The sequence below is a fragment of the Lygodium microphyllum genome, chromosome 11, assembly GCF_053477565.2.
Source record: "Lygodium microphyllum isolate KBCC chromosome 11, Lygodium_microphyllum_v1.1.10, whole genome shotgun sequence".
NCBI lineage: Eukaryota > Viridiplantae > Streptophyta > Polypodiopsida > Schizaeales > Lygodiaceae > Lygodium > Lygodium microphyllum.
In genome coordinates, this window is record NC_141145.1 from 122,598,391 (window position 1) to 122,624,424 (window position 26,034).

General features: G+C 38.2%; 1 protein-coding gene across 1 annotated transcript; it reads right to left on the reverse strand.

The window, feature by feature from the left end:
- Positions 1 to 13,836: 13,836 nt before the first annotated feature.
- On the reverse strand, positions 13,837 to 18,692 carry LOC148029319 (BTB/POZ domain-containing protein At1g67900-like). The gene is made up of 4 exons (XM_087688096.1): positions 17,398 to 18,692; positions 17,139 to 17,208; positions 15,717 to 16,979; positions 13,837 to 15,557 (listed from the first exon to the last, which is right to left on the reverse strand). The coding sequence occupies exons 1-4, from the start codon at positions 17,454 to 17,456 to the stop codon at positions 14,955 to 14,957; spliced, it is 1,995 nt and encodes a 664-aa protein (XP_087544222.1). The 5' UTR covers positions 17,457 to 18,692; the 3' UTR covers positions 13,837 to 14,954.
- Positions 18,693 to 26,034: the final 7,342 nt, after the last annotated feature.

Sequence of the window (26,034 nt, forward strand, 5' to 3'; positions counted from 1 at the left end):
GTTTCCTTTCATGCTCCCATGAAATATCTATGGATGGTGATATAAACACCATTCCCATATATGAACTCATTCTTATCATGATGCATTCACTTTCTTGTTGGTTTCAAGCTCTTGCTTCTTTCAACATAAAGGCTCGATTAAAAGGCTTCAAGAAGGGGCTTGTGTAGAAAAAGGTTGATTAAAGGTCATGATAATCAATATCTTCATATTTAATGAGAGACCTTAATCATCAAAGTGCTTTTTCCTAAGGATAGGATAGTCAATCTCTTAATATTTTGTGAGATATCCAAATCATTTAGTCATAAAACATTTATATTTCTATTAAAATGCATGGATTAGCACTCATATAAGGTGTCATCCCAAAACTCATTCTCATTATTCAATTTGTTGTATTTGGAATGGAAGTTGTAGTTATTAGATAGGTCTGACACCTCTTGAAGAGATAATTCTATTAGATGAAAAGAAAGGTTGATTAAATAATTTATCCTCTCTTAATTAGGTCAACACCACCTCTTGTATTGGCTTAGCACTCATGTTTCCATTGCATGAGGGCTTGGTGTTGTTTGGAGAAAAGAATTTCTTCCATAAGATAGACCTACAATCAGGAATGTAGGCATAACAACTACAAAATTGTGGGGTGAGTCATGAGTCCTTGCCAATAACTAGGTCCTTTCTAGAGAGAAAGCCATTCTAAATCATGAGCTAACAAAATCCATCATTCCAGTTTGCTACCCACTTTGAAGGAGAGTATTATTTGGGTTGTGTGTGTGGAGGGGAAAGGGGATAGGGACCTTGGAAGTCTAGCATGTTCAAAAATTTTACTCCTTTTTACATGTACTGCTAGTCCTAAAGGTGTAATGATAATATAGCCTTACTTAATATATGTGTAGGTTGGCACCTCTATTAATATTATTTTGTTATTAATCTACAAAGCAAGAAGAGGCAATGTACGTGTAGAGTGGTGCTTAGAAGTGTCATTGAAGAGTCATAGGAACAATCACTTAAAAGATATAAAAGGATATGATGTATGAGGATCAAGGTATGGTAATACAAACAAACAATTACTTGTCCTCTCTCTCTCTCTCTCTCTCTCTCTCTCTCTCTCTCTCTCTCTCTCTCTCTCTCTCTCTCTCTCTCTCTCTCTCTCTCTCTCTCTCTCTCTCTCTCTCTCTCTCTCTCTCTCTCTCTCTCTCTCTCTCTCTCTCTCTCTCTCTCTCTCTCTCTTTGTGTGTGCATGAGAGTCGCATGTGTGTGTTAGTCTTGTTGAGGGCGATATGCCCTTAACACTTGGCGATCGACGGTGGGTGTCCCATCTCCATGCTAGTGCAATACATCAAGGCGCTGAAGTGCATGGATGGCAATGTGCAAAAAAAGGCTGGCATGAACGAAGCCAAGAATGGGAAGCGCATCATGGCATGAAGGCATTCATGCGAAGTTCAATAAGCATGTCATTTTCCGTGCACAGTTTGGCTAGAATAGCACGGAAAGAAGCGTCGCATGCTCTTAAGCAACATATTGCTATTGAACCTAAGGAGGTTAACGCTGCTATGGCAAGGTTGCAGAACCGACTATGCAAAAAGGTTGCAGGAGACGTGGTGATGGAAGCACTGGTGCAAGCGGTTATCGAAAATGGCTGTCACTCTGTTGCAGAAACGCCATTCGAGAAAAATATGGTTATTTTTTGCTGTTGCTTATGTAGTAAAGTAAAGAGGGTGTTCATGTGTAAGAAGGCATTCAACAAGTGGATGTCAATATTGAAGACAAAGGGATTTGCGAATGTAGAGGCGATCAACCACCAAGATCCACAGACCGCTTATTGCTTCAAGTGTTCCAAGCCAAGCACTAATGGCTACCTCTCACATAGCCAATGCGCTATCCATCTCTATGGGTGTAGTGAGCTTACCTCCATGCCTGATCGAGTTACCTCCTCTCCCGTGCAGTTCAATAGCTCCACGATCCAAGTGCAAGCTTCAAGCAAGATCCATCCTCAAGCTCCATGCTCCAAGCTCCATTGTTGTGAGCAAGACAAGACAAGACAAGACAAGAAGAGAGGAGAAGATGGAGCTTCTCCTCCATGGTCCCTCACACTCACAGGCTCACTCCCTCACACTCTCACACTCCCTCTCTCAAGCACAAGCTCAAGCAAGCAAGAACAAGAAGAAGAAGAAGAAGAAGAGGAGAGCCACTTTTGGCCACACACAAGAATGAGCTTCTCATTCATGTTTCAGCTTTATATACAAAACCCTAAATCCTTTTGGGAGGTCATCCCCCTATCCCCTTTTTTACATGGCCGGCTGTGGCCTAGGCCCTTTTTCCCATTGTCCTCCTATCTTCCTAGCTTCCTTTCCGCCGCCCATCTACCTTCACAAATTGCACAGGTGAGAGCCCAGCACCCTTAAAATAAATCGTAATACGCCTTGCGCCCTTTTACAAAAGTATTGACTTGAACTTTTCCATGTGCGCCTTTCTCCTTGATTTCAGACTTTTCTACACTTCTTGTGTTTCCATAATTTTCTTAGCACGCCTTCGTCTTCTGTTTCACTTTTTCCTTGGCCTTTGTCTTCTGCTTTAGATTTTACGGATTTTCCACCTTGTTCATCTGAGGGTTAACAGCAGAGGCAGAACTGAAGTTCTTAGATTCAGGAATGGAAGGTGGATTTTCAAGAAGGCAGATTCAAGAGGATGATTTTTGCAAGGAGGACGTGATCCAAAGGAGGCATACCGGCAAAGAAAAGACCAATGTACTACCTAAGACACGGAGCCTGCAAGGAGCATGATCTTGGACGAAGAGCTAAGGAAAGGCATTTTACTTTGAAATCAAGGGATTATGAGTTCTCAATTGATTCTCAATTGTTCCCTTGGGCATGCTAGTGTAGAGTGGTGCTTAGAAGTGTCATTGAAGAGTCATTTAGGAGCCATAGGAACGTTCACTTAAAATATATAAAAGGATATGAAGTATGAGGATCAAGGTATGGTAATACAAACAAACAATTACAAGTCCTCTCTCTCTCTCTCTCTCTCTCTCTCTCTCTCTCTCTCTCTCTCTCTCTCTCTCTCTCTCTCTCTCTCTCTCTCTCTCTCTCTCTCTCTCTCTCTCTCTCTCTCTCTCTCTCTCTCTCTCTCTCTCTCTCTCTCTCTCTCTCTCTCTCTCTCTCTCTCTCTCTCTCTCTCTCTCTCTCTCTCTCTCTCTCTCTCTCTTTGTGCATGAGAGTCACCTGTGTGTGTTAGTCTTGTTGAGGTATGCCCTTAGCAGTACCTACCTCAAAGGATCGAAGATGAACCCTTTGTGCCTCCTTTTCACGGCTTCTCTCCCTTCTCCTTTGCACCTTTCTCTTTCTTCTTCACGTATGGCAATGGAGGTGATGATGAGCTCTCCCTCACATACACACACACACTCTCTCTCTCTCTCTCTCTCTCTCTCTCTCTCTCTCTCTCTCTCTCTCTCTCTCTCTCTCTCTCTCTCTCTCTCTCTTTGTGCATGAGAGTCACCTGTGTGTGTTAGTCTTGTTGAGGGATGCCCTTAGCAGTACCTACCTCAAAGGATCGAAGATGAACCCTTTGTGCCTCCTTTTCACAGCTTCCCTCCCTTCTCCTTTGCACCTTTCTCTTTCTTCTTCACGTATGGCGATGGAGGTGATGATGAGCTCTCCCTCACATACACATATACATACACACACACACACACACACTCTCTCTCTCTCTCTCTCTCTCTCTCTCTCTCTCTCTCTCTCTCTCTCTCTCTCTCTCTCTCTCTCTCTCTCTCTCTCTCTCTCTCTCTCTCTCTCTCTCTCTCTCTCTCTCTCTCTCTCTCTCTCAAAAATGCTTTCAACAAATGATGCGCTTGGGTTTTCAGTGCTTTTTTTTCTTAGAGCAACGTCGCTATTTGTGTCACTATTGGCATCGTAAACTAAAATTAGTCACGCTAATATTTTTTGTCAGAATCGACCATCACTATTGGTCAATTCCCTTGTAGTGTGCAATTTTGAGGCAAAATCTCATCAAACTTGCATTCATTGAAATAAACATCAAAGCACTGTCGTAAGTATTTATATTTCTTTTTTAATTATCTAATTGTGGATGTAATCCTTTCATGAAATCACATTGATTTTATAGTGGTTGTTGTGAAAATGAAAGTACTTTTCTCTATAACCAAGTTTTCCAATCAAAATAGAATAACATATAATATTTGTTTCATAATTCCATGACTTATCCATATAATACTCATAAACCTTGCAAAGTGTTATGGTTGTATGTACAACTAGTACTTAAAAATGCAAAATAAATATTAAAGGATGCACTTCCAACACTAGCACTTCATAGATCATAATAAAAAAGTAACCTTTTTTAGGAAGGCACACACAGGATGGTTATTCCCACATTGTTCATCGACCATCTCAACATCAATATTACATATTTACATCTCCTCTTTGACCAATGCTAGGTGAATTGGCTTTAGTTTCATGGACCAAAAAAAAATCCTCCATTTTCATGAAGACATACCATAAGAGTCCTGCCATTTGAATATAAATTATATTGATTTTTCTATTGTATTATAAATTAACTATAGGTTCATTGTAAAAATAACAATAAGGTCTCCATTTGATGATGAAAGTCAACCCTAATTCTTTTTCATTTGATGGGTTGGTTTCTATTTCTCTACAAGAAGAATAATCTTAGCACGACAAGTTCTTTGTGCATGTTACAAATCAAGCTTTTATGGCTACTCAATAAAGGAAAAGCTACCCTCTCTAGTAGTAGATAAAAATATGCAAAAATTATTCAAACAAATAATTCTAATAATGAAAATTTAAAAACTCATAGTAAAATCTATTGCAAGTATTGTAAGGCAAGAGATCATGTCATTAAGGGATATCCTAAACTAGCTATGAAAGAGGCTAAGGATAAAGAGGTTAACATGATAATTAAGGATACCTCCATTCTATCTCAAAATATACAAAAATTGTCTAAAATAAAGTGTGGGCATTCAGTGCACAATGTACTTACAACCCTTCTCTACATGATCCTTGTATATTTATTGTGGATTTAGATATGTGGTACTCGAATAGTGGTGCCACTAAGCATATTACTTTGTAATATTGTTTGTTCACTTCTCCAGCTTGCCTTAAGGGTAGTGCTATCATAGGTACCAATAGTGCCAATAACTCCTCTTATCTTACTAAAGGATATGTAAAGATTTTGTTAACTGGTACTACTAGTACTACTTTCACAATTCCATATACTTTTTATATTCTAGATATTTATAAAACATTTATTGGTAATATCTACACTTACCAAGATTGGCTTGGTTATCAAATCTTTGGATGGCATATGTAGTGTTCATGATCTCTCATATGATAATACAATTATTGAATTTGATTCAATATGTCATGGGCTCTATAGCCTTAATGATTATGGTAAATATGTGAAAGATATGGCATGCATAGCCCAAATTTGTGAGCTATTTTAAATGCAAAACTTTGGCATTGATGTTTTGCTCATCTAAATGTTACTAGTTTTACACAAATCTAACATGATGTCTTCATTACCTACTCTTTAGAGGGACCTATAAAAAAACATTTTTGTGGGTTGTCTAAAAATATTTTCTTTCCAAAAGATGGTTCAATGGGGTTGTTCACAAACTACCACTTGTATATAGTGATGTTTATGGCCCGATGCAAACATTATCTTGTGGAAATTACCTATACTTTGTGATAGTTATTGATTCTTATTTGGGGAATGGTAATGTGGAAAATCTCAAAATTCAAAAATTTAGATGATTGTCATGCGATTTAAGTGTGATCTATTGACAAAAATGACAATTATTCTCATGTGACTTACCTTATAGTAAAAACACCATTGGTAGTAAGTGGGTTTACAAGTTGAAACATAAGTCAAATGATAGCATTGATAACCACAATGATAGACTTTTGGCAAAGGGTTATGTGCAAAAAAATGATATTGACTTTGTTGAGACTTTTGCTCCATCGACTTACCATATGACAAGAATTTTCAACATTTTTACATTAATAGCTCATATTGGTTGGAATGTACATCAAGTAGATAGTAAAATTACATTTCTAAATGGTGTTTTGCATGAAGAAGTATATATCTTTAGGTCTCATGGTTTTATTCACAAGGGACATGAAAACAAAGTGTTCAAATTGAAAAAGGCATTGTATGGTATAAAGCAAGTACCTCAAGTTTGGTATGAGAAAATGCATGCATACTTAACTACCACAATAGTCCAACTCAAAGCACCTTATATGTGAAACATGAGGGTAATGTGCCTCTCATCATTATGGTTTATGTTGATGATATGCCACTCATTGGTTCATATGATACATACACTATTGATTTTAAGGATAAGTTGAATTTATCTTTTGACATGTCAGATTGGGATCTATTGCATCCTTATTTGTGCATTCTAATAAAACATTGTAACGGGGGGTATTGCTTTGTGCCATAGAAAGTATATTGAGACATTATTGCAAAGATTTGATCTTGAGGATTGCAAAGCCATTGCTACTCTTATGGAGATTGGTTTGAAGTTGAAGTTGAGCCTTAATGATGCCAACAAGTGCTTTGATGTCTTTCTCTATCAATAGATTTTTGAATGCTTGATTTATGTATGCATTAGAAGGGATGATATTTAGTCTACAATCTCATAGATGAGCAAGTTTATGCATAGCCTAGGTACGAATCATTGATAAGCAGTGAAACGTACTTTCACTACTTGAGTGCAGTACTCAACACCTTGGGCTATTTTATCCAATGAGGGGATCATAGGAGTCACATTTACATGCTTTTTGGCATTCTAATTGGGCTATTTATTATGTCACATGTATCCATAATTGGTTTTTTCTTCATTCTTAGAAGCTCATGCATGTTGTGGGTGACCAAAAAGAAGTGCATTGTGGCCACTTCTACTTATGAAGTTAAGTATAACGAAGCTTTCACAACTATGGCTAAGTGTGCTTGGATTATATGACTTTTGGCTAATTTGGTTATTGAACAATTATCTACCAACACCATCTTTATTGATAGTCAAAGTGCATTGGCAATTGCAAACAATCATTTCTATGTTTGTAATAAGAATAGATGAGTCTAAACCACCTTGCGATTTGCTCTTGCATCAAGACATCTTCTATAGAAATTTTAGAGATATCTACAAACACATGAAATGGCAAATCCCACCCGTAGAGGTTGCACAATGAGAGCCACAATCAGCACTTTTTTCAAGTCTATACCAAATGCTTTATTCTGATCTTCTCTCCAAACAAATTGAATACGCTTCCTAGCAAGTGTAGTTAGTAGAGTACATATGTGAGGGCTCAAGTATCTAAGGTATCTACTATGCCATTTGATTTGTCCAATGAACCTCATTACTTCTTGTATCATTGTAGGATTGTGACTTTCTAAACTAATTGAGTCTTTTGAGGGTCAATGTACATCCCTTCTCTAGAGATAATTAGAAATTTCAGGCAGTAATATACAAAACCATGAATCAAAAGTTTTATACATTAAAATTTGTAAGACATTAGAAGTTGTAAATTCAATAATGTTGTAAGACATGGATCAAAAGTTTTGTGCATTAAATTTCGTAGGAAATTAGAAATTAGAAGTTTCTCATCAAATTTTGACCTTCTTTCTTAGGATTGTTAATTACTTCCTTAAAAGTTCTAATTTCCTACATTAGGTTACCACTTTTCTCCATAGGAGTTGCAATTTAATGTTGAAGCTAGTGGCAATACACCTTATTTCAAACTAGGTCATGTGGCAATCTGGATCTTCGAGTCTTCCTTCTTGAAAGTTTAGATGCTCTAACCTTAGGGTCAACTAGTTTATTTGGATTCATTTTGGACTACTTCTTCAAAGGAGATAGAGGATTAGAACTCAAAGATTTCTTCACTACAAAATTCTACAAAAGAACTTCACTATCTTTCAGCCACTTGATGAGTAGTTTGATCTTGAGGCAAAGTTACTACTTTTTCTTCATTTGTAGAACTTGCAAGATAATGACACACCAAGGGTACCCCTCTAGAGTTCCCTACATATTGGTAATCCTCTATGTAATTTGTATATCTTTCCTCATTTAGGGTTGCAAATTTTACTACTTCTCTGCCATCTTGGAATGTCTCCTACTATTGATGCTTTGCTAACAATCCCCTCAACTCCATGAATTTGCTTTTTGTCAAAATAATATTTCATGGATGAGACTAATTGTTTAACATATAAAGAGAAACACAAAACCATACCATTAACCAATATCATCCTACTGAACAGAGTGTGCCATCACTTAATACCAAGCTCATCATCCAAACTTTGTGAATCACCAGAATCTCCGTCAAATCCCAAATGACTAGCAGATGCATCATTACTATCTAACACTTTCTTCTTCCCTTTTTCTTTACTTGCAACACTAGTAGATGTACCTGAAGATGTGGGACTACTTCTTAGTCTCTCAGACTATCATGAACCAAGGGCTAACTATAGATGTAGTACCAAATGGTATTTCTAATCCACTAAGGCTCAATGATTCTTGCTTTTCTTTTTACACATAATTATCATGATCGTCATCCTCATCCAATGCATCACCGCTAGATGCATACCAACTACTCACCTCATCAAAAATAACATCCCTACTCACTCTGAACTCACCTGTGATGGGACTATAACAATTATACCATTTCTTCTCTAAATATTATCCAATAAAAATACATTTTTAAGCCTTCGGATCAAGCTCATCTAGCACATAAACATATGCAATACAACCAAACACTTTCAAGTATGACACATTAGGCTTCTTGCCTGTAAAACATTCTTCGGGGGTCATCCCATGAACTATAGCTGTGGGAGTTCTGTTCATAATATAGATAGTAATATGAAGAGTTTCAAACTAAAAATATTTTGGCATACTCTTTTCAGCTCTATCAATGCCCGTGCAACTTTTACAATATGCCTATTTTTCTTTCTGCAAGAAGTCACTAAACTCATTAGAGAGGTACTCTTCCCCTCCATCTAACCTTAAGCACTTAACTGCCAAGCATATTTCTATTTCAATAACAACCTTGAAAGTTGTCTTGAAAGTTTTGGAGTGCTCAAATACATCACTCTTTTCCTTCATGAAATATATCCGTAACTTCCTTGAACAATCATCAATTAAATGTGACAAAATATTTGTTGCCACCAAGAGATATGTTTTGTGTAGGCCCCCAAATATGTATATGCACAACATCAAGTATATTTCTAATCACATCTCTATCATGCAAAAAATGTTTTCTTACTTGCTTACCAAACTAACATACTTCACACACTTTATGAAATTCTACAACTCTAAAACTAGGTAACCTTATAACCAATCCTTTGGACTGCATTAATTTAACCTTTGCACATTTGCATATCCAACATGTTTGTGCCATATTTTAATGTCTACAACCACTCCTTTGCCTTTAGCATACATAGCAGCATTCATAACAAGAATTCCAACATCTAAGGTGAATATGTGGCTAACTCTACTTCCTTTTGTAACCATATCTGTACTTATCATTAAAACTTTCCACAAAGTAGCCTTTTGCATTAAATCAAATGTGCAACCCTTGCTCTACCATCTAACCAACATTTGTGATGGATGGAACATGTAATACATCTAACATATTCTTTGTCTAACCATAATGCAAGGAAAGGGAACCTTTTCAATGTGTGAAATTAGGTGGCATGAATCATCACCCATCTATACATAACCTCGATTTTGTAAATCCTACATCTCTATAAACTATTCACTATGACTGGTCATATGATTAGATACACCTGAATCAATATACTATACATTATCATGTGTCTCCTTCCTTGTAACAACATTCATCATATGCTACATAATAAACAGACACTCATTTTTATCTTTATTTTGTCATGAAGACGAAGCATAGTTTCCTTGCTGCAATTTATCACTACATATATCATCCTTCTTAGCATAACAATGGGTTGCAATATGACTTGTTTTTCCACAATAATGACCAATAGTACCAAAATTTTCAGAACCTTTGTTCTGCCATCTGCCTCTTCCTCCAAAACTCCCCTTGCCTCTAAAGTTTTCATAGCCTCCTGAAACTTGCATTTCACTAAACTACTGATTTAATCTGTTTTGCTGGTTATTACCAGCGTGCCCCATACCGCGGCCTCTTGAAGAGGATCTACCACATCCCCTTCTTGAACTTAGGTAAAATGTTTGGATGTGTTCACCACTTATTTCAAATTATTCCCCCTGCATGTTGATCTCTTCAATGATCTTATGAGAGAGATCAACTCATCAAAAACTAGAAATGGCTTCCGTACATATATCGAAGTGATAAATAACTTCTAGGCCTTCTCATTATTGAGGCCGCCTAAAGTAGATGAAATCAAATCATCATCATCATACAGTGCATCAATAGCTACTAAGGCATCTGCAATGCTTCTCACTTTCAAAACATACTCATTTACAAACATCTTCCCTTTCTTTAAAGTATTCAACTCTTGCTAGAATTGAATCTTCTATGCCTTTATATTTATTGAAAACATATTCTCAAAGATTGTCCAAGTTGCATGTGAAGTTTCTGCATTTCTCTGATAAATACCCCAATATAGTGTTGTCAATTATTGTATTTTGACAATAGATTACCTTTTTGTCCTTTGTATTCCACTTTTTCCACACCTTTAATCAATCTACAGTCGCAAGGTCACTCATGTCTCGCTCCTTTTCTTCACCTCAAACGAACTCATAAAGGTCTTTTCCAATGAGGAAGTTTGTCACACCGAACTTTCATGATGGATAGTTGTTCTTATCCAGCTTCTCAATTATGGAGTTTCCAATGTTCTCTGTCATTATCACAAAATTGATATAAAACAGCAAGCAAGTCTTTTACAACCTGTCACAACAAGTGCACAATAATACACCAAGCAAATTTTTTCATTGACTGCTCAATAATACATGTAATATGCAACATGTTTGCATATAAAACTTTTGTTTGCTTCCTAGCAAACACCTCAAGACTTACAGATTCAAGATCTGTAACATGTGCATCCACTTTCGATCAACATAACCAAAATCACAGTATACCTTGAAACTGCTATCTACAGCCTTGCGCCTCTAAAGCGGGGCACGAAATAGCCTTAGATGGCTTAAAAAATTAATGGATAATCCCTAAATGACTTTTTGTAGAATATACAGTGCTTTGCTTGCATACCAAATCTCATAGCAATCTAAGATTTTTACTCTACCCTGCTTTCGGTGCCTCCATAAGCACTATCTAAGAGAAAGAGTGGAAGAATGGAAAAGCTCCTTACCCGTTGCTTGCTTTCTTGAGTCATTGCTTCTTTTCCTTCACTTAAGTCTTCAAAATCAGCCTCTCTCAATGGCAGTGCTCTAATACCATGTCATAATCATTTGGTGGGGAGACTTACTTGAGCTATTGTGCCAAACACACACCATATATACAAGGAGAAGCTTACTCAAGAACATAAAAAGAGAGATGGAGGCAAAAACATTTTCTTGTATTTTCTTCTTTTTCTTTTTCACACAATACAATGTATACAAAGTATAAATGAGATACAACAAAAAGAAAGTGGCCTACTAAGTCAAACAGTATATAACTTACTATAATAATCGACTGACGATATAACTATGCCCGCTGTAAGTAGGTGCAATAAACTAAATATAATAAATGATAAGTCAATGACCATAATGACCACCAACGTGCTAAGTGTAGATGTGCAGACCCATCTAACTAGGCGGTCCATCATCAAAGTCTACATGTATTGAACTTCCCATCTCAACAATAAAAGAAGCAAACAATGAGGATAATGACATAGAATAAAGCATAAACAAAGATTAGACACATGCAATTAGGGTGTAAATATCAATGATCATTATGTCACCATTTTTCCATACAGTGTTCTCATTCTCAACACTCATCATGTTATCGCATCAAGAGTGATGTCTCCAAACTAAAGGCCATGCATATAACAACATATAAATGGCTAATCATGTGAAAGATAAAATCACTTTACATATAGTCCAAGTTCATGACTAAAGTAGGCTAGGCTAAGGTATACTAGGATATGATAACACTAGCAAATGTCATGTCAAAGTCAAGGCCTAACAATGTCATACATCGGTCTATTTCTTATGCGAATGTGATTGATGCACTTATTGATGTGAGAGTAGAGATAGAGCAATCTAGGACTATGACAAAATAGCTAAGGCAAACTTTATATATTAGTAAATTGGATGCATCATTGACTAGTTAGATGACTCTCACATTGCTTCATATGCGGCAGATTGTTATGCATTGGTTGTTTCTAGTTTGTGTAATGAAGATGAGCCCATGCCTTTTAAAGAGGCACAAAATTTAGAAACCTTAACGGCTACTATATGCAATCAGAATATGATGCTATTGTCAAAAATGATACTTCGTTCTTATGTGATTTTCCTCTTGGCAAGAAGGCCATTGGTACCAAATGGGTTTACAAGTTAAAACATAAGCCAAATGGCAATGTTGATCACTATAAAGCTAGACTTGTGGCAAAGGGTTATGCTTAACAAAAGGGCATTTAATTTGATGAGTCATTTGATTCCACTTGTCATATGAAAACTATCAATATGTACATTAGTAACTTATAAGAGTTGGAATGTATGTCAGTTGAATATCAAAACTACATTTTTGAATGGTGGTTTACATAAAGAAGTACAATTTTTTCATTTTGATGGGTTTTTGTAGAAGGGGCAAGGAAACAATGTGTACAAATTGAACAATGTATTTTATGGTCTAAAACAAGCACCTCAAGCTTGGTATGAGAAGATACATACATACTTGATTGAAAAAGGCATTTTATGGTCTCAAATAAGCACCTCGACCTTAATATGAGAAGATACATGCATATTTGACTACACATGGTTTATAGGATAGTCTAACTAAGAGCATCTTATAAATTGAACATGAGGGTGGTGTGCCTTTAACCATTGTGGTTTATGTCAATGACCAAGTACCTCACTGGTCAAATGAGACATATATTGCTATTTTTAAGTCTAAGTTGAATTCATATTTTGATATCACAAATTTGGGCCTATTGTATGATTATTTGGGCATTCAGTTCAAGTAGTGTAACGAAGGTATTACTTTGTGTCAAAGAAATTATATGGAGACATTACTGCATAGATTGGGTCTTGGGAATTGCAAGCCTATTGCTACTCCTATGGAGACAGGTTTGAAGTTGAGCCTTTATTATGCTAGAGACTACTTTGATATCTTTCTCTATCAACAAGATATTGGATGCTTGATTTATATATGCATTACAAGGCCTGTCATTAAGTATGCAATCTCACAAATAAGCAAGCTTATGCATAGCATAGGCACCAACATTGTTTGGCGGGCAGTGAAGAGTATCTTTTGCTACTTGAGTGGTACTTAACACCTTGGGCTATTTTATCCCAAGGGGGAATCATTATCACCAAATGTATATCCTATTTTGTGAGAGAGAGTCGAGGGTGTGTATCTATAAACAAACTTTGACCATCTCTGTAGTGTTTTCGTATTTGGTTTTATATTAATATTATATCGGCGAGTTGATACCGAGATGCTGAAATGCCAGTGTCCGCTTCTCACAACCTCACAAAAGATGAAACCATAAGGCTGCCATCGATTGCCATGAAACAGCGCATGCGTGAGGACGAGCACTGAGAGACAGAGAGAGAGAGAGAGAGAGAGTGTGTGTGTGTGTGTGTGTGTGCCTGTGTACATCTGTGTCGGCTAACAACATCACAAAATCGCACACGTGAATTACTGAATGTAGTATAAAACAAAGAAAGAACAGTTGTGAACTATGTATTGGAAACTCTATGCATTGGGGAGCTCTTGGGTCGTACATATATGCATTGGAGACTATGTATTGGAAACTCTATGCATTGGGGAACTCTTGGGTCGTACATATATGCATTGGAGACTCTTATCGTATATGAGAGAATTGTGTGAAGTGCAAAAGGAGGGTAGTATATATATTTACAGAGAGTAGAGGGCATGAGAGCCACCAGGCCAGAATGTAGAGTAGCTTTCTCTTCCACCAAACACCCAATCTACAAGCACCCCTTGCAAGTGGCTTCTTGAGTAATTTCTGACAAAAATGGGGGTGTAAGAGGCTTGAACAGGCCTAAAACAAATTATACCTGGCATATGAGGCAAATCAATTTATCAATGGGTTTGACTAATCCTCGTGGGGCCCCGGACCAACACTCCAATCAAAGCTTGCTCACCATTTGCAGATATATTGAGAGATAGCCAGGTGCACATTTATAAAACACATTTCCACTCAGAGAGGACATTGAGCTGTTATAGTAGAATGTACATCCTGTCCCACCTATACTACACCAACAAACTGCCTTTCTATAGAAGAAAACACAATGCTGGCATGTACTCCATATTTGCTCTTTTGCTCTAAACTGTTAGTCAGCAGCATGTTACATTTAGGGCAATCAACCGCAGCTAACGTTTTTCAGTAGAGATCAGGAAGACTACACTAGAATGTTCATCAACCTGGAAAAGAATTTAGATACCTGTGTATAAGACCTAGGGCAAGTGCTCTCACCTTTGTTTTAAGATTGTGAAGAGAGAAGATTGTCGGGAAGAACTCGAGAAAGTTCAAAAGGCAACACTAACAGAGACTATCCCATAAGTATACATTCAAAATTGAGAGTAAAGATATGTTTTTTGTTTAGGAGAGAGAGGGCCAGTGTGATGTTCTAGAACTTGAAATAAGGGAGAGGCTGCACCTAGCAGGAGGATGCCTCTTATGACTAGAAGAGGTTGCCCTATCTTATGAATCTGTCCTCTAGAAGCTTCTGGCAGCTTCTCCTCTCAGGAGAGCCAAAAGTCTCAAGTAAAATAGAATCATCCCCCAAGGATCTTGAGGCCTTCTAGAACCTATTAAGATATTGAATGGCTTCTTCTCCTCCTGACAACACTGTTATCATCTACAGCTTTTATAGGAACACTGCTCACTGAGCTTCCTGAGCTCTTTGACATGTCAGAATCCTTGCTACCAGAGGAGCTCTGCCTCACAGATAGTAGTCTGTTGAGTATCCTTTTAGAACTGGACAATAGATTTCTTGTTTTAGATAACTTCAGGATTGCTGTTTCCTGTTGCTGTGAATGATTTCTGCCTTTCTCCCTCTCCGCTTCATCAATCTTTCTCTTCATTTCTGCCAAGTCACCCTTCAGAGCATTAAATTCATTGTGCACTGATTCCCAATCTTGTGCGAGAGTCCCCTGCACATTGTTCTCCTCCTGATGCTCATCCGAACTTTCAGTATGTGGAAGTAGGGCCTTTATGTTGCTTGGAAGCTCATTAAGTAGAAGCCCACCTGTCATTGCAGTCCTTACTTGCTCAAAGAAAAGAACCTGCACCACCACCCTCAAGGGCAAACGCTCATTTTGTGCCGCATGCATACATGCATCCATGGACAACTTCTTGCAGTCCATCAGTCTACAGATTCTTTTTCGCTCACTTTTTGATAGTGTGGGGTGTTCCTGCCAAGGGAAAATGCACATCAATGATATGACTTCTCCACAGACCTGGATGAAAGAAGTCCTTAATAATATCTTATTATGTAAAGAAACGATTATCAAACACCTGAGCAGCAAGCTTATCAGCACCATTCAAGAAGCCCTTATGCATCACCTGCTTACCTTCAAGTATACATCAATTGCCCTGTAAAGACCATCATGCACAGGACGTGCATACTCTGGAATGGACTCCGCAAGGGCAATGAACTTGGAAAGAGGTAAATTTGGGTCACGAGCCACCTCTGTCAAGTACCCATCTATAAGCTTTGCAACTCGGAGCTTTGCACTGTGAGATGCAGATCCTTGATTTTCCATGAAGTCCAGTTGGTCTGCAGAGCGGGACCTCCTCTTTTCATAAGGATCTCTGGCAGGACTGCCTGGGGCAGGACTGCCATCTTGCATCATAAAGTAGTCAAGAATTTGCTGGACAAGATCAACATCATACAATGCATCATTGGTGTAAGACAGGGAAGGGATTAGCAGATCATTCAGCAAGGCCTCGTCCAGCTGTAATCCGATCCTCCTTGCAAGCTCCATTTTGGTAGAGTTTTCCACACATAAAATGGTGGCTGCCTTGAGCAATCTCAAGAGAAAGCTGCAGGAACATGAGCCCTTCTCAGATGGCAAAAGGCTCACAACTGTCTCCAGTATCAGTTTGTGCTTGTCTGCTGTTTGCATATTATGTTGAAGACCATGACTAGAACCCAACAAATTTTGATCCTTAGAAATTCCTGGGAGCCACCTGTAAGTATACACTCTCAAGGCTTCACCTATTAGACGGTGAGACATTCTTCCTTTAGATTTGATGGCTACCATGACCCTCCAATACAGGTCAATTTCTAGCTCCGATATGTCTTCCACCCACCAATCTTTTGGAACCACAAGGCTATGGCGGTTACCATGAGTGCCATTCCATGGAGGACTGTTGCTACTTCCAGAAGCGTGGATTTCATTGGCTCGTTTCGAACGCGTGTAAGTGAATGACCACTCCACTTTTGAAGGATCCACTGACGTTTTGGATGCAATTGCATCTATGCATCTGCTCACCATCTTCAAATCCTGTGACCAAGGTAGCAATGCCTTGGTGGTTTTCAGCGCGATTATCGAGTCTTTCCAGCTCTTAAAGATACTTGAGCTCAGGAAGACCTCAATCTTGAAAATGAGGTTCCCCCTGTCAACATCCTCAGTCATCCCAAGGTAGTCTGCAGCACATCGGACACTGATGACATTGTGTGCATTCAGCGTGACGGTGATGCCATAACAGAACTTTGCACACAGCTCAAAGGTTTGCACACCTCCTGGAATATCCTTAATTTTCACTATACCATCATCATGAGATTCTGCCACAAGCCTTTGGAGTCGAGCACACTTGGAAAGGAGGGGGAACTGCAAGTGAAACAGGTTAGACAGTAAGCACCCATGTCAAGAAGGAACAAAAATTTATGACTGATTGCCTTGGGTGACATCGAACTATCATTCATTTACTAAAAACCGCTAAGTTCATAAACATTCAACTGAGAGAACTTATAACAAGGGTTCCTTCACCTTATGCAAGTGGAACATAATATCCTCTACTTGAAGAATGACATCACTATCCAGCTCCGTTGCAACCGTCCTGTTGAGATTAACCCAGAGGCATGGTGGTCAGAAATTTTATTATGCCAAGTCATTGCTGCTAAGCCTGAGAATTTGTGATTCCCCTTAGCTACTACAGTCAAATTGCAGTTTGAACTAATTATAGAGCGATAACACTTCCTAGGAAAGCCATTACTAACTTCTAACTTTGAAGGGAAAAACCACTCACCTAATGTTGCCTTCTGCCCTGAATATGTCAGGCTTGGAGCCAAGTTTCATGTACTTCATGGTGCCTAAATGAAGGGCTGTGGCAAACAAAAAGCAGACGGTGTCTCTACTGCATCAGACAACAGCCAGGCAAAGCACTCGCCCCACGGCAGGCAAGTGCATGTCGCATCAGAATGGCATCCACCATCAGTTGGAACAGAAGGATGGGAAAACTAAGTTCCCATATCATCCAAAACAAGGATGAGAAAATACTCCCAATCAAGTTCCCATGTTATCCAAAACAATGTGCAAAATTAGGGGAATTCCGTGCCTGTTCTGACAAGCTGATGGAAAAATGTTCCCAATTATGTTCCCATGCCATCCAAAACAATGTATAATTAGGTGAATTCCGTGCCTGCTATGACAAGATGACTCAATGTCCTCAGTATCCCACATGCATCGGGATGCTTTGGAATGTATATCATCCTCCTAAGTGCCCTCTACTGGGCCCATCATCCTCCTGTCTGCCCTCTGTTGGGCACCATCCAATGCTTGGCAAATATATATATATATATATGATGTGTGTGGTGACGCAGTCACTCATGTGGGCAAGTGATGGGCTTGCTCGGCCTGAGAAGCGATCTCCGAGCACAAAATCGAGGCCCTTTAATGGCCAATTTCGATCATCTGCGGCTCCTATCTGTCAGTCGAGGCATCAAAAAAATGCGTGGGACAAGAGAGGGAGCTTCCTTGAAAGGAAGTGCCAGGAAATGGCGCTGTCACTCATCGTAAAAGACAGCCGCAATGCATCATCTTACACAAGGGATCACTGTAGGAAGCAAAGCCAAAGCAAATGCGCACATGAATGTGAGAGAGAGAGAGAGAATTAAATAATGGTTAATGTTATTTGTCTCAGTACTAGGCTGTTGACTGAAGTAGAGGCGTGCTTTGTGTGGGTGTGGGTGAGACGAGAGAGAGAGAGAGACAGGGTTTTGGGCAGTAGGATAGCTTCAAAATGTGTGCAAGCCCAGATATGCTCCAAGAGAATCGAGACAAAGGCAAAGCACGCAAAGGTTGACTGGTCACTGATCATCCTCTTTGTGGGTTTGTGCCAATTTGCCGAGAGAGAGAGAGAGAGAGAGAGAGAGAGAGAGAGAGAGTGTGTGTGTGTGTGTGTGTGTGTGTGTGTGTGTGTGTGCGCGAACCTAGAATATCACTTGCACCATTGTTAGGATGTCATCAATTGGGAGACAAAAGGTAGAAAGGAGAAATCAAGATGCATCATTTGTTGGAGAGAGAGATGGTGTGTAGAAAGGCTTGGCATCTAACATGCATGCCTTGGACTATTAAGGAAAAGTGGTGGGGGGACACTCGGCACCAAAAAGGTCTCATAGGTATGTTTAAGAGAGAGACAGAAAGGGACACCATTAGGAACTTTGGTGCATCATGATAAACTAATACTTTGGCATGTGTATGAATTGTCATCAAGCTTGAAAATTGCTCCAAACTCTATTACCATGCAAGTTTACAAGGGTATTTCCTCCAATAGCACAAAAAAAGCAACATAGAAATGAATATGTGTGTATATTTGTGTGAACATTGGACAATCAAGGATGCCCCTTCAATGCTCGCTCATGTTGTTGTTAATGTTCATCTTCTATCTCTCTAAACAACAACAAGTAGTGCACTCTCTCAAATGGCATTGTTAGGTGCTTCTAAGTAGAAGGGAGAAGGGCTCTTATACATATCTACTCAATTTATTGAGGTTTCTCAATTGTTTTGCAATATGTTTTGTTGAGACATTAAGGTATGAATCATGTGCTTGATATGACCTTTGCAATATGTTTTGGTCACCTTTTTGTCTAGAAAGGGTAGATGTTACAAAGGTATAAAGCAACTCTCAAGTCTTCCAAATAGTTGCATTCCCTAGTGGAAACTACAAACATGCTCCATTTAGAACTCTCCAATCACAATCACCCACTTTCACACGCAAATGGGTTGTATAAGTGTGCACCTTAATTAGGGGGAATCTACCATAGTGCCTTGATAGTGGTGGGGGACTCACTAAATCAAAATACAAGTAATGTAAGGCATTTGCCCTTCACCTTTGTCAATTCCATGTGTCTATACATAATTTGACCTTTAGGAATTAATGTGACAATCAAGGGAGCTAGGATGAGTGGTAATTTAGTACAAGCACTAATGTATAACCTTGCCTTCATGTGTAAGCTTTGATTGTCATGTAGTTGGCCATTAACATCCACTTACTAATATATGGGACAAAGGGAGAAAGGGAGAGATCAAAGCATGTTTTGACAAGAAACCCAATCACAATCAAAACAACTCAAGTTCCTACTAAGAGTTGGTGATGATACCCACTTAATAGCTACAAGCCTCTTCAAAAAGCAATCTTTGCACTAAGGAAGATCCCACAGGAGTTGCCTTGGTCACATCAATCTCAAAACTTTAGTGACATTCTACTAATGCGAACTTCTGTTTAAGCTTAGACATTTATCAAAATCTTGAAGTAAAGTTTATCGTGTAGACATGTTATGACTCATGTTTCATGCTTATAAATAAGGCTACATATACAAGGGCTAAAGCATTTAGACTTGTGAAAACATGGGTCTATCTATGAATTACAAATAGCGAGGAGAAAGATAGACACGAGCACTATCAATAATAATGGCAAGCAAGGTGATGTGTCCTAGATGTGACCCTGAGGTGTAGAGAATTCCTTGCGTGTTTTTTTCATCCATTCACTTGGCTCACACATGTATGGATTTTCGATCAATCATGTCAAATTACCTTTGCTTCATTATTTTTCATTGACCTAGGTTCATGTTTTGTGAGAACATCATCAACAATGTATGTTTTGCTAATTTTGTCCAAGCTCCATTTACATTAGTGAGTTTGCCAATCAACAAATTATTATAGTCACCCTTTCCAATTCATTCCTTTAAAATCCATGTTTATTCTTTTTTCTTTGTTTCATTCCTCTTCATGTGACCCACCTTGAGTTGGTTCACACATGTATGCATTTTCAATCAATCGTGGCATATTTTCTTTGCTCCCTTATTTTTCAATTACATAAGTTTATATGTGATCAACCATTTATTCTAGTCACCCTTGCAAATACCACTTCGTACAAGCCAAATCTATTCTTCTTAATTCATTTCTTTGCTCCTTATGTGACCCACAAGGAATGACAAAATGCCTAAGAATATTGAGCTTATATAGTTGTTCATCACATCCCTTATGTTTATAAATATATTTACCATCAGCCTAGATTCATGTAGCTTCAAGATTAGATATTCTCTATAGATTAAAAAGATACAAGATGTGAAAACAATAAAGGTGAATTATTTTATCGAATTGACTACCCAACTTCAACACGTCTACATTGTTTTGGTGTTGGATATACACTAATGCAATCGTCAAGAGGTAAATATCACGTACTAGAGCATCAACGCAAGATCAATGTTCGATTCATGAGGTCGAGTAAGCTCCCAATGTTTGTAGGTGCTCAAGTGCATCAAGGTGGGAACATCCTTTGTTTTAAACTCGACTAGTGCTTCTTTTGGATTTCCAAACTCTTCTATCATTTATAAAATATGGCTACTAGGCCAAAGGTGAAAGAGTTCTTGGGTGGCAGACAACCCTTCGTGAGCATGTCTTGTGAAGAAGAAGTGAGTGTACAAAGCTTAACATCAAGGGGAGACGCACAAATGAGAGAAAAAAGGAAGAGGTAACAAAAGAGGTTAGAGAATAGTAAAGTGAACTCAAGGACTCCTTTTAATTGTTAGAGAGCATGGGCAATTATGGGTCAACTACATCTATCTTGACTATGGCCGACCATTATATGCAATGTGACACGTAGAAAGTCTTTAGGCAAAAGAGAATGTGACATTCTTTGTTCAAAAGTAAGTGTCATCTTTTTGTTTATGAGCTTAAGGCTAAACATTCACCATCTTTTCTAAATTGTTTTAAAATGGCCATAGGTATGGTCATAGTGTTAGCTCTATGTGGGAAAACAAAAACTATGAACTTGTATGCACTTTTCTTGTATAGAACTACATTGCTTATAGGGGAAACGTTATCATCTATATCCCACTCTCACATTCTCTCCAATTTTCTCTGTGAAAAGAGGATCGCCTTATAAAGTATTTAAACTTGCACAAAATGGGTGTTTGGTTATCGTAGTTCTACAACTTTTCTCCTTTTCCCCACACTTTTTGGTGTATTTTATGACATCATTCTATGCACATACTCATATCAAATACACATAATGAGTACCCTTTGATACTTTTTGTAAGTTGAAGGAGTTTTAAGTAAATATCTACAAATTTCACAAACCATAGAGGAAGAGATGTGCTCTTGAAGGACATGGAAAAGGAGGATTCAGAAAAGGATACCACTACAAGAAATTCATCAATAAAGAGTCAATAGCAAGGCCATCTTGGAAGTGGTAGAGATTCTATGAAGTTACATGCATAAATTACTTTCCAACTATGACGCACATTCTAATCATGCTTGCCTCATTATCACTTGTGAAGCTTTACCCATACAAGGCCACCTATTTGTATTAGGAGCCCATTGATTGTGGAGCTTTACCCATACAAGCTCAAGTATTTGAAATTAGCAAACAACATTTTCTACAACATGCAAATATGGACTTTGCAATGTAGTATCGAGTGGTGAAAATATGGCCTTTATAGTTTTGTACGAAAGTTGTATAAATTTGCTACTTAAAGATCTGGAGGATGAATCCTAACACTATGCTATGAGTTAGAACACAAAATTTTAGCGTTTGTACATTAAAAGATAGACTTTATGGTTGGCACAAATCCTTCCCTTTAAGGAGCTGAAAATTGCATGACATGCAAACAATTTGGACAATGTTGTTTGTACTTGAGGTTGAGTGAGTAAGGTTGATCTCAATAAAAGCCCCAAATAATCTCAAAAGGATACCTACCTCATGCTTTTGTCACATGTCCACTTCTAAAATGGAACATGCTTGCACTTTCAATGCAAGCATTAGGTCACATTTGAGGTGAACCATGGTTATATCACATAATGTAGTAGTAGTACTTGTCCTGAGACATCTTCATATAAAGAAGAAAGAAATCAATAGGGTCTATCATGTAATGGGTACTAGTACTTGTCTTGATACATCTTCAAATAAAGAAAAAAGAAAGCAATAGGGTACTTAGGCTTGTAAGGATGTCACATAATAAGTGAGATTCAAATGTCTCAAACTATACCCTCATTCTTGTTTCTTGTTGTATATGTAATGGCTAGTAGCCATAGGAGCTCAATGCTAAGTAAATGGTTTTGCAATCACAAAACGATAACTACAAGTATCATGTAAGCATAGTGAACAAAAACAATCTTTATACTTAACAAGTACATGTGGACTCATTGTCTTTCCCACCTTCAAACTCTTGGCACTTACGAACCAAGGACCTAGAGGATCCTTGTTTCCCAACATGGAAATATCCTATCAACATGGTAAAAGCCATCAACCTCCACTAGCCTTTATATGCCTATAGCTTAGGCTTAACTATTGTGAATGGTTGTTTCTTAGCAAATATGTGCCTTATCAAATTTACAATGGAGTTGTGTGTCTTAACAAGAGTATGTGTGAGCATTCTTCACATGGGATTTTGTTGTGAGCAATGTCACATGGTCCCTTGTTTGTTATCTAAGTACCATGGCAAATTGAAATCCACAATGTGAAGGCCAACATTAGCATTAATCCATGGGTTCCCCCTAAGTTAGATGTAAACGAGATAGATTGCAATTTATAATTGTCCTCACACAAATATTTGATCTATTGAATTCTAACATATTTATGCAAGGTGTCTTGTGTAAAACATTCTCAATCTATTGAATGTGCTGCTTGGGTAGCTTAGGCTTAATTGCTTCTCAGTCACATGTATGCTTGATCAAATATTCAACATAGTGAGATATCATAATGTGGCTTAACAAGAAGTTACTTAAATTCTATATTAACATCTCGGCCGATGATTATGCAATTCTTTACCAGATCTCGACATAGTTTCTTCGAGCTAGATGTCTCCACTACCAACCATGTGATATTATGTTTTTGGCAAATAAAGGCATTATGCCTTTCCATGAATACATGTGTGCTTGTTGATGTGAATGAACACTAATCTCACCTACTTACAAACATAAAATTTCAACATTGTCATTTATTTTAAAACTCTCGGGGCCCGCAAGAACTGGTTATGTCATTTCAAATTGAAAAACAAACCTCTTGTGTCATTATAGACCCAGAAGAACTTGAGAGGCACCTAGAATGCTTCACTTACAAGGTGTTGTGATCACATTTGATCAAAGCACACAATTTCTCATGTATTTCTCCAATATCTTTGTAGTCACCCATTTCTTTAGGCAATCATTCTAGCCTTTGGATTGATGTTCATGTTTGGAGCCATTGAGAGGGCTCTCCCAATGGCACACTAACCATGAATGGAGGCAATTAATAATGACACTCATCCAATGCTTCCCTAACTTTGCTTTGCAAATGGTCCTCTCTTATATTTGCCCCCTTATCTATAGCCCATGGCTCATGTGACAAGTAATTACTACATTTTATATGAAAGGTCACTAAATTTGAGGTAAAAGGCTCATGATATATGAAAGGTTAAAGGAAAGGCTCTCTTATCTATACCCACATGGTCCCTATGAGACATAGTTACAACGTTTTATATGAAATGAGTATTGCTAATAGGCAATTAGAAGTTTTCTATATGTAAATTTTCAAATCTCAAGTTTGCATGTACTTAAGGGCAATCCTAATCACTTGCTTCGGGTTAGAAGAAGTTGCCAAACCTTATTTTATGAGCCACAATACTGCTAATGTGTCTACAAAATAGCTGATAGAATGTGCTAGATGGCCTAGATAGGGCTCCTAATAACCACCCTTCATGCAATCGGGTAAAACATTTTCTAAACTTTCCACTCATAAAAGACATTCTATCATTTACTTTTCCAGTAGAGGCTATGAACAATGTTGTGTACTACTCGATAAGTGGTCTTGATGATCTATTGTCTTGTAATGCGAATAAAGAATATGAGATTCACATCGGTAAATAAAATATGAAGGATCAATAAAAATGCTCTCTCTATTGGTAGACCATATGACAAGGCTCTTTGGGACAATGGTGGACATAGGCAAAATTGTAGATCCATAACATGTACTTATTTAATTCGTATTTTAAAAAAAATCTCCAACATTTACTTTGGCTTTTGAGGGGGGCAAAAAAGCAACTTAGCAAGCATGTCGGTAACATGCAAGGGCAGTGGGTGAAATGATGGTGGGAGGCAGGGGGAGGAAATTAAAATTCTTTTAAAAAGGGAGATACGGAATAATTTTTTTTTAAAAAAAAAAGGGAGAATAAATAAGGGAGACGGAATCCAATGAATGGTGGTTCCCGGTATTATAGTGGTGTATTATATAAACCGGATACGGACCCGCTTAAAAGTACTACTGCCCGCCGGAGAGAGAAGGGCAGCCCTGCCTCTCTCAATCATGAAGAATCACATGCTTGCGACCTTAGAAATACTAAACCTTAACGTTTCCGCCACGTCAGGTTTTGTTCCCCCCAAAGAACAGCCTATGTCCTTCTCTATAAAGGCTTGTAACTGACTATTCACTCCTTAGGGTTTGTTTTTGTATCATATCCCCCCCAACACACACACACACACATTCATATTACATCATCATCACCCCACCTCACAAAGTAAAGGAGAATCACACTCATTCTAAGATCACGGGTGTGTGTGCCACTTGATGCCCTCCCCCCCCCCCCCCCCCCCCCCCCCCCCTCCCCCCTTTCGATATTACATAAACCACTTTAACAAAAGGGCTTGCTTTAGAAAAAAAATGCTTACATAACCCAAAACTTGTTCATATAAAGGATCATATAAAGGATCTCACCCCCCCCTCTCTCTCTTCCACCCAATTTGTTTACTTCAAACAATCGAACCCACTTGTTTACTTCAAACAATCATGCTCTTAAAGCCCAAATGATAATTGTAATATATACACAGATCCTGGACTTTTGTCCTTCCATTATGGACCCTTCCACAATAACCTAGTTTGGACTAATGATCTTATTCTTCCTTGTCACCTTGATATGTCTGGCCTATCACCTTAGTTGGAGCCTTGGATGATGTTCTATTGTGAAGAAAAGGGTTCAAACAATGTAAATGCATTATAAGTATTTACGAAAGAGCGAAATTGGGGTGCAATATGTTAAGACATTGTCAAATATCACAACGGAAGTCTTCTCATCATGCCACATACCCAACTCATCAGAGCATGTAGAGCCACAAACACAATACTGAAATTATTTGGGGTAGGACTTCACATTAGATTGAGCTTGTTTGTATACTCAAGGTTGCAAAGACATAGGCAAGTTAGACTTCAAAAGGGTTCTCCCATAGATTTGTAATGGATTTTCCCAATCTAGATCCCTTATGTGGTCCATGAGTCATCATTGAGGGGACATGGCTAGACTTCAAAAAACTCATTGTTGCTTTCTATATTTCTACATAGAGACTTTGTCAATGGGCATGAGCCCCACTCATTTGATAATGAAGGGTAGTTAGTCAAGCATAAGAGCTAGCA

What these genes read in the sequence shown, in the direction of transcription:
- LOC148029319 (XM_087688096.1), bottom strand. Translation starts at nt 17,456, where the DNA reads ATGAAGTACATGAAACTTGGCTCCAAGCCTGACATATTCAGGGCAGAA. An exon ending in TTATGTTCCACTTGCATAAG is followed by an intron (nt 16,980 to 17,138) that starts GTGAAGGAACCC and finishes TTTCACTTGCAG; the next exon opens with TTCCCCCTCCTTTCCAAGTG. An exon ending in CAATTGATGTATACTTGAAG is followed by an intron (nt 15,558 to 15,716) that starts GTAAGCAGGTGA and finishes TTCCCTTGGCAG; the next exon opens with GAACACCCCACACTATCAAA.